At 36.9% G+C, this 11,687-nt stretch overlaps 4 protein-coding genes across 5 annotated transcripts; 3 read left to right on the top strand and 1 right to left on the bottom strand.

The window, feature by feature from the left end:
* Positions 1-112: 112 nt before the first annotated feature.
* LOC306859045 (peroxisome assembly protein 26-like) lies at positions 113-1,032 on the top strand (the record flags this gene model as incomplete). The annotated part of the gene is made up of 4 exons (XM_079399853.1): positions 113-139; positions 244-568; positions 692-838; positions 929-1,032. The coding sequence occupies 4 exons, from the start codon at positions 113-115 to the stop codon at positions 1,030-1,032; spliced, it is 603 nt and encodes a 200-aa protein (XP_079255979.1).
* An 875-nt stretch (positions 1,033-1,907) lies between these two features.
* Positions 1,908-4,989, top strand: LOC306858257 (ubl carboxyl-terminal hydrolase 18-like). The gene is made up of 10 exons (XM_079398693.1): positions 1,908-2,182; positions 2,331-2,427; positions 2,852-2,988; positions 3,069-3,148; positions 3,253-3,387; positions 3,704-3,799; positions 3,964-4,113; positions 4,199-4,345; positions 4,436-4,485; positions 4,586-4,989. Exons 1-10 carry the CDS (start codon positions 2,119-2,121, stop codon positions 4,638-4,640), a joined length of 1,011 nt encoding a protein of 336 aa, XP_079254819.1. The 5' UTR covers positions 1,908-2,118; the 3' UTR covers positions 4,641-4,989.
* A 119-nt stretch (positions 4,990-5,108) lies between these two features.
* On the top strand, positions 5,109-6,315 carry LOC306858256 (LYR motif-containing protein 5A). Of its 2 annotated transcripts, none has more exons than XM_079398691.1 (3): positions 5,109-5,267; positions 5,411-5,494; positions 5,683-6,315. In XM_079398691.1, exons 2-3 carry the CDS (start codon positions 5,450-5,452, stop codon positions 5,893-5,895), a joined length of 258 nt encoding a protein of 85 aa, XP_079254817.1. In that variant the 5' UTR covers positions 5,109-5,267; positions 5,411-5,449; the 3' UTR covers positions 5,896-6,315. The 2 variants fall into 2 exon arrangements, with proteins under 2 accessions (XP_079254817.1, XP_079254818.1); XM_079398692.1 differs by having other exon boundaries at positions 5,116-5,155.
* Positions 6,106-11,508, bottom strand: LOC306859044 (sodium-coupled monocarboxylate transporter 1-like; the record flags this gene model as incomplete). The annotated part of the gene is made up of 12 exons (XM_079399852.1): positions 6,106-6,216; positions 6,311-6,399; positions 6,478-6,581; positions 6,651-6,823; positions 7,580-7,647; positions 7,732-7,841; positions 8,571-8,659; positions 8,800-8,844; positions 9,064-9,160; positions 9,556-9,710; positions 10,955-11,020; positions 11,167-11,508. The coding sequence occupies 12 exons, from the start codon at positions 11,506-11,508 to the stop codon at positions 6,106-6,108; spliced, it is 1,449 nt and encodes a 482-aa protein (XP_079255978.1).
* Positions 11,509-11,687: the final 179 nt, after the last annotated feature.

Here is an 11,687-nt window from a genome sequence, read left to right as displayed (position 1 = left end):
GATTTAAAATATTTTTGATCTCTACTTATGAGCTAAACAAAGAATGTAGAAACAAAAGTCACCCCATCTAAATATTCACAACAAACCCTTTCAAAATGAAACCTACACTTTCATGGCTTCTCCCCACAGCTTCTCAAATGTTTGTATCCCCCAGGATACGTTGCCCTTTTAGGGTTAAACAGCACTTGACTGTGGGTGAACACACTACATCACTCCTAATGCTATATAAACTGTGTTTCACAGCATTCACAGCTCTATGTGAAAGTGGGTGAGTGGGCCGTGATGAAGGATGCGGTCTGTGATTGGCTGCACTGCTCTGATAACATGAGCCAGTCGGGGTTCAGCTCTGTGGCTGAGCTGTATTTCCTCCACATACTGGTGCCAATGGGTCACACGGCCGAAGCTTTGGAGATGCTGGAGACTGATGTGGGTCGGGTGGCCTTCACTGATGAACAGAGACAAGCAGCTCGGAGTCTGGTAGACATTCAGAATGAGAAAAATGCAACATCATCCTCTACAAATCCTGAATCTGTAGGTGTGACGACAACAACTAGTGCTTCAAAACAAGGTGTCTTTCTTTTATTATTGTGCTTAAAGTCACAAATTGATGCTTCAAACTATATAATTGATGAGGAGGTCATTTTATTGTAGAATTGATAATGGATGCAATGGTGCAATTTGTGATTTACAGATAAACTGACTCGGCGACTGACTTCCATTATGAGGTTGTTATACAGAGGTATTTCAGTAGCCAGTGTGAGAATCAGATCCATCTCTCTGCGCAGAGTTTTTCTGGCTTTAATATTGCTCTATCTTCTTCTCGTCCGTATAGACCCGGGTAAGAGATCCGCTGGCCATTTTTATGCAATGCATCCTCAATAATTACTTTATTTAATGATCATTTATTCTGCTATTTCTCCACTCTCAGCTCATCCCTCGGCTTTCCCCTGGCTGCTCCACCTGCATGGACTCCTTCAGCAGACGTGGAACACCATGTTTGGACCTTATTTCAAAGCCAACAGCCGGAGTTAGAATTTTAATGGGGTTATCCTGGAACTAACTGTGAAACAATGTTGCCATCCCTGATTTGTAATACTTAATACATCCTGTGTTTGCCATGGGCATCTCATATTGGTGCCTTTACTTGCATTATAGATAAATAAATCACTGAATTATATCAAACTACTGATAGCCTATTTAAAATGGATGGTATCCTGAAGAGAAGTATTTCATGTAGATCAAATGTAATTTTATTATATAATAAATGTGTAAATATGTTTTTGAATGTATGTGGATCTGCTCCAGACACAGTTTGTAAGTTATAAAAATAATTATTTATTGTACATCACATTGAATAGTCATGGTTAAGACTAGTATTAAGTTTTATTAATATGTAGTTTTAAAATGCACTTTTATTAAGAATATACAGCCAAAACAACAGGTTTTTATCTGGGATATTATTAACTAAAATTAAAACCATAAAAAAAAAACAATTTGTGATTTAAAATTAATGTTAACTAAACAAAAACAAACAGTTTTATTTCCGTTAGTTGCCAAGGCAACATTTCATTCATTTTTATTTTAAGGTGAAGAACTAAAATAAAATAAAAATGAATAAATACAGACATATTTGTAAAAAAACTATTTTAAATAAAACAAAATTACTCAAATTAAAGTGAAAACAAAATATGAACATAAAGTATATATATATCATAGTAAAAAAGATATTTTAAATATAAATGTATGTGTAAAATGTGTATTGTGTCCTATATTTCTATCGATTTAAAAAATAATAATAATGATTAAATCATGTTAATAATAATAACAGTGCTATTGAATGTTGCCTAGTCATTTCTTCTGAACCGGGTGTTGGTTTCGTATCTGGGACAGAAACTGAGCGTGAAATGAAAGTGAAAGTAAAATCAGCTGTTTCTGTTTATGTTTGGATGAAGCTCATTGTTAAGCTGCGAGTAAAACGGGAGCTGAAGTATCTTGAAGAGGGTAAATATTTCGTCAGCTTAGTTTGATTTTCTATAACCAATACGCAGATTAATGTTGAGACAACAGGTTTCCATTGATACAACACTGAGAAGCGTTTGAAGTCGTATATGTTGGTGGATGGGAGAGTTTTGGAGTAAAATGACTTATCGACTGTACAGCCGCTCTGGATCATGGGAGTATGGTAGGTCATCGGAGACTTGCATCCATCATATCACATTTCTTTAATTAAAAAAAATACTGCTACTGTAACTACTGTCATTTCAGTCTTTTAAACCATTTTATGTTGATCCAGAAATAATACTGATCTTAAATATGATGTGATGTTTCAGACGTGAGGGGCCTTTTAAACTACAGACTGTCCTGCTATGTTAATGCTTTGCTTCAGTCCTTCTCTGCCACCACTGAACTCCTGGACATACTGAACAAGTAAAGCACTATTGTCTTTTGAGTAAGATTCACACTTACAAGTAGCCATGCCTAATTTGGACATCCAAGAGTTTGTTTCTGAACAGATTTGGAAAGGTTTAGCATTACATGCTAACCAGTGGATAAGACAACTTTTTTTTTCACTTGAGAAAGCAATATTATGGACAGAGGATAGAACAGTTTTTTTCACTTCACAAGATATTAATTGATGGACTGAATTCATGTAGATTATGAGATGTTTTTATCAGCTGTTTGACGGCACCCATTCACTTCAGAGGATCCATTAGTGAGCAAATGATGAAACTCTGAATTTCTCCAAATCTGTTCCGATGAAGAAACAAACTCATCTATCTTGGATAGCCTAAAGGTGTGAGTACATTTTCAACATTTAAAATTTTGTGGTTTGGGAACTCTTCCTTTAAAGATGGCATCCATCAGATGGGACTGATGAGAGGAACGTCCCACTGCAGTTGAGGAATACCCTGGAAGCTATGAGGGACAAATCACATCCTGCTCCACACAAAGACTTCCTCAACTGCCTCTACAATCAAGCCATCCGACGTATGTCTTATATCATCCTAAAATCTTATACTTATGGAAATAATGTCACTCAGTGGTGTCCTTCTGTCATTCTGCTGTAGCATCCACTCAACAAGATGCAGATGAAATATTCCACATCATCCTTAATCTGAGTCAGAAGCAGATGCCTGATGCTGCTCTGGTGGGTTTTCATTAAAAATAGATGCACAGATTTTGTTCAGTATACTGTCAGTGTAAATGAGAATACTCAGTTATGTTAAACTCTTTGTCTGTTTACTCTTTCAGGCTCAGGAAATCCGCAGTCTCTATGAGATAAAGGTAGAGACCCAGGTGGTGTGTTCAAAGTGCAAATTCATTCACAGAGCGCCCAGCTCTCTTTTCAGCCTTCCTTTGGCAATCTGCGAGAGAGAAAACACACTGGTAAACAATTTAAAGGAAAAAAATATATAAAATTCAGGCATCATTTACTCAAGTTATTCTAAACCTGTAGGAGGTTTTTTTTCTTCTGTTGAACACAATAGAAGATATTTTGAAGAATGTTGGTAACCAATCAATGGTAGCCATTTACTTCTATAGTATGGACAAAAATACTATGGAGGTCAATGGCAGCAACTGTTTGGTTACCAATATTCTTGAATCTCCATTCATTTTTAGTCATTGTGCATCAGTAATGTACATTGTAATGTAGAGGATCTTGAGCTAATCATGCTTTATTATTCTTCCTTATATTATTTAGGAAAGCTGCATCAACTCTTTTCTCAAGCTACAAAAGCTGCCGGACAGTGAGAAGTTTTACTGTGACCGGTGTGATGAAAAGCAGCCGTCCACTCATGTGTGTGCTTTATTTGTTATTATCTAATAGTATGATCTTTCATCAATTTTGATGGTTTGTTTTTATGTGGTAATATAGCAAATCCAAGTATGATTTATCCTGATTTCAGCATATAGTGCAGTGCATTGTAAGTTAATTGTTTTGAATATTTTAATGTCTTAAAGGAAGTGAAACTTGTCTCATTGCCTCCGATTCTGTGTGTCCACTTGAAAAGATTCAGAAACTATGATGGTTTCACCTGGAAACTCTCCAACAAAGTCACCTTTCCTAAATCATTCAGCACTGAGATTTTTGCTGCAGGACAATCAGAAAATGTATGTTTAGGATATATTTAGTAAAGAACTCTGCAGTCATAGTAATATTGTCATATATGCTTGATTAATTGTATGCTTGTTTTAGGCTGATTGTCTCAAGACTGATGAGGATTACAGTCTCTATGCAGTAATAGTGCACATAGGAACTGCCATGTTTGGTCACTCCACTGCTTTCATCAGCCCAAATCAGGACGAGATGTGGTTTTATGCTGATGACAGCTGCGTGCGACCAGTAAGAGATCGTGACTGACTGATTTAACTAGTATCTGAAATAGACTGAAATGTAACTGATACTGATATGTAATTGTTTTATTTATCTCAGTCCACATGGGCAGATGTGCAGGACACATATGGAGGGTCCCATCAGTATGGGTATGTTAAACATCAATAATTCTAAACTTTAATAGTTTCTCACAGGCACAAATGCTAATCTTTTAAATAATTACTTTATTCTCTTGCATGCTGTTTTTAGAGAGACAGCGTACTTGCTTCTGTACAGGAAGAAGAGCAGGAATTCATCTGGATAACTGTTGGGAACACTGCAGCACTTTATGAACACTACATGAATTAATACAGAGAATATTCCAAGAATAGGACAGAAGTCTATTTATTTTGGGGGGTATAAGTATGAAGAAAGGTGTTTAAGAATGTAAATCAGTATATTTTCATGTTGATTGGGGTTTATATATGACAGTATTTTGGATGGGATTATGCTATTTTGCCAGAGAATGTTTTGTGAAATTTATGGGTATTGTTAAATACAAATAATAATATGTTTTGAAATAATGTTATATTTTATCTCAAGTTCTTACTGTAAAGCTCTAATGTAAAAATACTGTGCAAAAATAAAAAAAAATTATCGAGTTAAAAAAGTTGGCTGGTTGAAAGCCACAACGAGACTTTTATTCTGAAAAATGCAAAGACGCAACCTGGCTTTTATTTTGAGAAGCCATCGCGCTTTGTGACTTTTATTTTGGAAGGCATCCATACCATGGCATTTCCGCCGCACGTCCTGGTAAACGCCTCTGTTATGATCTTGTAGGTGAGCAAATGTTGTCATAAACCATATTTCTTACAAGAAAACTTTACTACCCAGCTGAAGATTACTTTATCCGTTCAATAAATCGGCTTTTAGCACCTTAATAATCTATAAAGTAAGTATAAAATACAATATGAGGAGAACTATTTTTGAGGAGAATTTCAGTCCACTTTTTTGTATTGTTTGTGTGTTGCATGCTATTAAACATAATAGGCAATACATTGTGGTGTATTATTGTTTGTTCTCTGTTTGTTTTAGGACTTTTGTCTACCTCAGGATAAAAAGAGAGACAGTAAAATGAGTAATCCACTGAGAGGTGAAGTTATGAGATTGTACAAAACTGTAAGCAGCATTTTCAGCATTAGTTTCCTTCTGCTTTCTTTCTTCATCTGTTCTTTTCATGTGAAATAATGTCCAGTGGTACTTTGTGTCATCCTTTGCTGGACATAACATTGCATTGCAGCAAAGTCACAAAATAAAATTGTAATGATGACTATGCACTGCTTGGGTAATGCATTTCTTTTCTACAGCTTCTGTATCTTGGACGGGAATATCCAAAAGGCACTACATACTTCAGGGAGCGTCTGAAAGCAGCTTTCATGAAGAACAAAGATGTCACCGATCCTGAGAAAATCCAAAAGCTGATTGACCGTGGAGACTTTGTGATCAAAGAACTCGAGGCGCTTTACTTCCTCAGGAAATACAGAGCAATGAAGAAACGCTACTATGAACCAGAGCATTAATCAATGTTTCTGTCACACGTGCCAGACTGTACAGTATATATATTTTCTGTACATTTCTGAATGCATTTGATGTATTGCACTATAACAGATTTGGACATAAACCTTTATTTTTACTACTTCTAAGTCCTTGTTAGATTTACAGTAGACAGTTATTTGTAATGACAAGTACGTATGAATGTATATTGAAAGACATTTCAGTTTTTTGATGTTCTAAGCAGGTGTTTGTGTAGACAGCTCTACATCACAGAAAGCAAAGTTGGTTTTTCCAAAGGATTTGTCCAGCTCCTGCACCAGGTCAAACTTTCCTGTGTTACCGGAAACCTTTTAGTGCAAATAATTGAAAACGATAAAAGTGATGGGAGTATATTTGTACATGTATATTTGTATATATGCATGCATTAAAAAATATACTCACTTTTGCTTTGAGTACATTGTAGGCTTTGTGGAAGGTGAGGTCTTCTTTTGATAGCGTAAGCCCAGACTGCACTTTCATCTGTCTGCCGCCTTGGAGAGAAACTAAAAAAACATCAGTTACTTTGAACAAAGACAGCAGGGTACTTCACATATCAGAATGTCTCATACCTGAAAGTATGCTGACAACGAGACCCACGGTGATGACCGTCACAGTCCCCAGTGGGCCAAAGTACAGGTATGAGAGCGAGTACCAATTATCAGCAAGGAAAGGCCTGTTGAGAAATGGATCTTGTTATCTACCAGCCAATAGATTTCGATTCAACTGATTTTTGCAAACCTACCTTTCTAGATTTTCCTCTGTGTTTGCAGTCCAGTTAGTGCCACCTGAGAAGTTACAGCCGTTCGTCACCAGAGCCAATGGTCTGCTGTTCTCTGGTCGAGGAGGGTATATCTGTGCCCCGATGCACACCCACAGTGACAGCGCCAAACCGGATATCAACCCTGCCAAACCTCCCTAAAACAGCCACACTTTTAAAGGAATAGTTGACCCAAAATCGCTGAAAATTTACTCAGGCTCAGGCCATCCAAGATGCAGATGAGTTCATTTCTTCATCAGAACAGATTTGGATGTAATTTAGCATTACATCACTTGCTCACTAATGGATCCTCTGCAGTGAATGGGTGCCGTCAGAATGAGAGTCCAAACATCTGATAAAAGCATCACAATAATCCATACCATTCCAGTCCACTTTTCCCTGGATGAAGCATTTTTATGGATTATGAACTCATATTTTGGTCAGAAGCAATGGTTAAAAGTTAAAAGATTTGTTTCTTACAAACATGCAGCTTTTCACTTCTCAAGATGTTAATTGATGGACTGGAGTCATGTTGTGGATTATTGTCATGTTTTTATCAGCTGCTTGGACTCCCATTCTGACGGCACCCATTCACTGCAGAGGATTCATTGGTGAGCAAGTGATGTAATATAAATTTCTCCAAATCTGTTCTGATGAAGAAACAAACTCATCTACATCTTGGATGGCCTGAGAGTAAGTAAAATTTTCAACAAATTTTATTACATTTTCAACAATGTTCATTGCATATTAAAATATATCCATGCAAACCTTTGCATTAGCACAAGGAAACAGGATGCCAAGAGAAAAAAGGCCCAGTAGAGGTCCTCCAACCACTCCTGCGATACTAATAGAGGCCTTTTGAGGAACAAATTAGGATTATTTCATCATTCCCCCTGTAATTTCACATAACCCACCTGTAGCATCCCTCCCATTAAAGATGCAACACCGGCCATTCCGATGCATACGGCACCATAAAACAAACCTGTGATTGGAGAATATCAACTAGTTTAGTTGGTGGAATCATTGATTATGCATTAATGGGCTCTAAGTGAAGATATTCACTCACTCATGGCCTTTGAAGCCCAGTACAGCTGCTTTTCTGACAGACTGAGGTATGGCCGTATCAGATCTGCAATAGTTACTGCAGCCAAAGCATTTACACTGGAGGAGACTGTACTGTAGACAGTAAACATGATATAATACACGCTCAAAAATGGTAATTAGATAAATGTGGTATGAACATTTTGCATATCATCCCATGTTTTAGGTTTCCCAAAGAACCTTTCAGCGAAGTTCTTCAAAGAACCATTTTTCTTAGTGTGAAGAATAACTAAAGAAAGGTTCCATGGATGTTAAAGGTTCTTTATGGAACCACAGATGCCAATAAAGAACCATTATTTTTAAGAGTGAATATCTTAACTAATTTAGGTAACTAATGTTAACAAATGAAACTATAATGTAAAGTGTTTCCTAATTTTACATTTTTATTTTGTTATCTCACAACACTATGAGAATATTATAATAGACTCAGGGGTCATCAAACTTGATTGTGGAGGGCCGGTGTCCTACAGAGTTTAGCTCCAACTTGCCTCAACACATCTACCTGGAAGCTTCAGGTGTGTTTAATTAGGGTTGGAGCTAAACTCTGCAGGGCCACCGGCCCTCCAGGACTGAACTTGGTGACCCCTGTAATAGACTATAGCACAAGAGAGTTATATTTTAATGGTAATTTATTGTCCTTTTTTGAGTGCTTTAATTGTATGTCAAAGAGCTGCTTGGACATTCTGCTAAATATCTTCTTTTATGTTCCACAGAATTTCAAATGGGTTTGGAATGGCATTATGGGTATAAGTAAATGATGAATGTACTTTCTGAGTGAACTATTTGTCTTAACAGAGAACAAACCTCAATGTGCCACTATATGCTGCTGCCACAAACAGTCCTGGCACGCCGGGATATTCACTCAGGATGTCCAACACCAGGTATGGCATAAGCTTATTGCATATAATAGAGAAAAACATTAATGTAGCACATTCCGAATTGATCAATAATGTCATATAAATGTTAATTAAAAGTTTTAATAACATGCACAGTTATTTTTATTGCATTTGAGATGCATTGTTGTGGTTTGTACCTGATCCATAGCAGACACCTTTCTTGCTGTCCATGGATCACAGTTCTTATAAAAGGAGTATAGACACAAGCCACAAAATACTGAGCATATCGATATAGCCCAGAGGCATTCTAAGTTAATATATAAAGCCCTGGATAGAGACAAAAACACAAAGAAAAGTGGTTCAGATGTTGCATTCCTTTTAGTGTGAATAGAGTTTTATGATTTGTGTAGTGATCACATTTTGGCATGGAACATGGACTTGCATGATATGTATCTTTGCACCTGAGCTTGATTGATACCATAGACACTGGTGCAGAGGAACGTCCCTCCCACTGTGATGCTCCAGAAAGTGTGCCTCCTCAGAGGGTTCGGGTCGAAGCTGAGAAGGTTGAACACAGCATGAGAAAGGCAAGCGTTCAAAGAGATAGTCCAAGCAAAAATGCAAATTCTGTCATTTACTCACTCTCATGTTGTTCCAAACCTGTATGAGTTTCTTTCTTCTGCTGAACACAAGGGAAGATATTAAAGAATGCTGGTAACCAAACAGTTTCGGTTACCATTTACTTCCATTATATATTTTGACCATAAAATGGAAGTCAGTGGAAGCGGAATCTACATAGTTTCCAACTTTCTTCAAATGATCTTATTTTGTGTTATGCTGAAGAAAGAAACTCAGGTTTGGAACGACATGAGGGAGTAAATGATGACAGAATTTTCTTTGGACTATCCCTTTAATTATGCATTCCTGTACCTGTCAGTCATGCCATAACTCACTCCCATAGGTTGAGCCGCCCGCCCTGGGCGGAGTCACTGATGATAGTGGAGATCCCGCCCTGCAGCAGCACTGATTGGACGATAACTGCCAAGAGCCCAGCCAACATGATTCCCACCTGGAATACATCTGTCCACACCACTGCCTTCAGACCGCCCTGCCAGGGTAAAGGAACAGTTCTTTATTATGCACATTTTAATAAATATACATTACATAAACATAAAAAGTGTTGCTACACTCTTAAAAATAAAGGTTCTTTATTGGCATCAATGGTTCTATGAAGAACCTTCCATGGAACCTTTCAAATGCAGAAAAGGTTCTTAATATTGTTTAGATATTATGTTCTTTAGATTTTTAAAATGTTCTTCAAAATGGTTCTTCTATGGCATCACTGCAAAAAAACCCTTTTAGAACCTTTATTTTTAAGTGTCCTGTATAATTTTAATACTGCAGGGATTCTGAAACATTTTTGTCTGTACATCTTGTATGTTTTCACTCAACTGAAATAAAATAAAATGTATATATATATATATATATATATATATATATATATATATATTATTTTTTTTAGCTAGTTGCCAAGGAAACATTTGTCATTTTTCATTTAGTTTAATTTAATGTACTAAAATAACTAAAACTGGAAAAAAGGAATAACTATATAGACAATAAAAAATTATTAAAAACAAAAAAGAATAAAATTTTAACTGAAATGAAAATGGAAAATATAAAAATAAAAACTAACTCAACATATTAATAAAAACTTTAGTGTTCTATAGTTATATGTTAGTATCTCAGTGACACCAAAAAAACAACCAAAAACACTAATCTCCTGCTAACTTACTAATGTACAGTAGAGAGTGCAAACCACTCCGGTCGACACGACAGCACCCCAGAGATCTACACCTGTGACTGAAAAGAAGGGAGAGAGTTCACTTGACCAGACAGCACTCACACACTTAAAAATAGAGGTTCTTTACTGGCTTTTAATATCCAAGAACCTTCCAATTCCACAAAAGGTTCTTTATAGTGGAAAAAAGGTTCTTTAGATTATTACAATGTTAAGAATAAATGGTTCTTTTTAAGAGCGGCTCACTAAAAGGTCCTTTGGGGAAACAAAAAATGATTCTTCAATGGCATTGCTGTAAAATTCTCCTTTTGGAAGCTTTATTTTTAAAAGTGAAGGAAACAAAGTAGAAACTGCCTCAAGAATAAGATTAATCTAGAATTTTGGATAATTGTTTGTAAGAATTGCAGAAGCGCAAAAACTCCTACCTTGGTTTAAAGCCAAAGCTGGAGCATAAATAACCAGACCCGTGTATAACACCTGAGAAGAGATGCAAAATAGTGCATTGAATTCACTGTATGATTTAATAAGACTAATAATAACAAGAAAACACTCACTGTCTGTATGATAAACAGGACTGTCCCAAATAGTCGGATTACTTTATTGTAACGCATCTCCAGATACTGCAAACAAAGGGAAAAAAAGTTAAAATTACTGCATAGTTGAAACATTTTAACATCATTAATATGTTCTACCTCAATAAACACACTATTTTAGATTACCAATGAAATGTTTTTATGCATTATTAATTTTTTTTCTGTCATCTCACCTCATAGGTGCTGGTTATTTCCAATCTGTAAAAGATCGGCAGGAAAATCTCAGAGCTCACAGCCACCATCAGAACATAAGCAAAGCAGATGAGGATGAAGACGGCTCCGTACTGATACACTTCCACCGGGGTCCCCAGAACGGTGATGGCTGACATGAAGCTGGCTGTCAGGGACAGAGCCACCGGCACAGCCGTCATACTCCGTCCACCCACCAGAAAGTCTGTGGCGCTGCTCTGACCTCGTCCGCTGAAGGCATAGTAAACCCCGATGCCTGCAGAGATCACCAGCATTAAGGTGAAGACCACATAGTCCCACACACTGAAGGATGCCACACTTGACATCTTGGTGCACATCTGAACTTCTTTAACAGGGTCTCTTGATTTTACGAGCAAACCTTTGTGGCTCTGTTTGCAAAATATTATCAGTGACCATGAGGACTTTACTCATTGGATGGTCAGAGATTGAGTCATGACAGAAAGAGGTGTTTGTTCAGTCAGAGAGTCTCTGCCAGAAGTTACTC

The sequence above is a fragment of the Barbus barbus genome (assembly GCF_936440315.1).
Source record: "Barbus barbus genome assembly, chromosome: 39".
NCBI lineage: Eukaryota > Metazoa > Chordata > Actinopteri > Cypriniformes > Cyprinidae > Barbus > Barbus barbus.
Note: the sequence above shows the minus strand (reverse complement) of the source record. Positions and strands in the feature narration are given on the sequence as shown.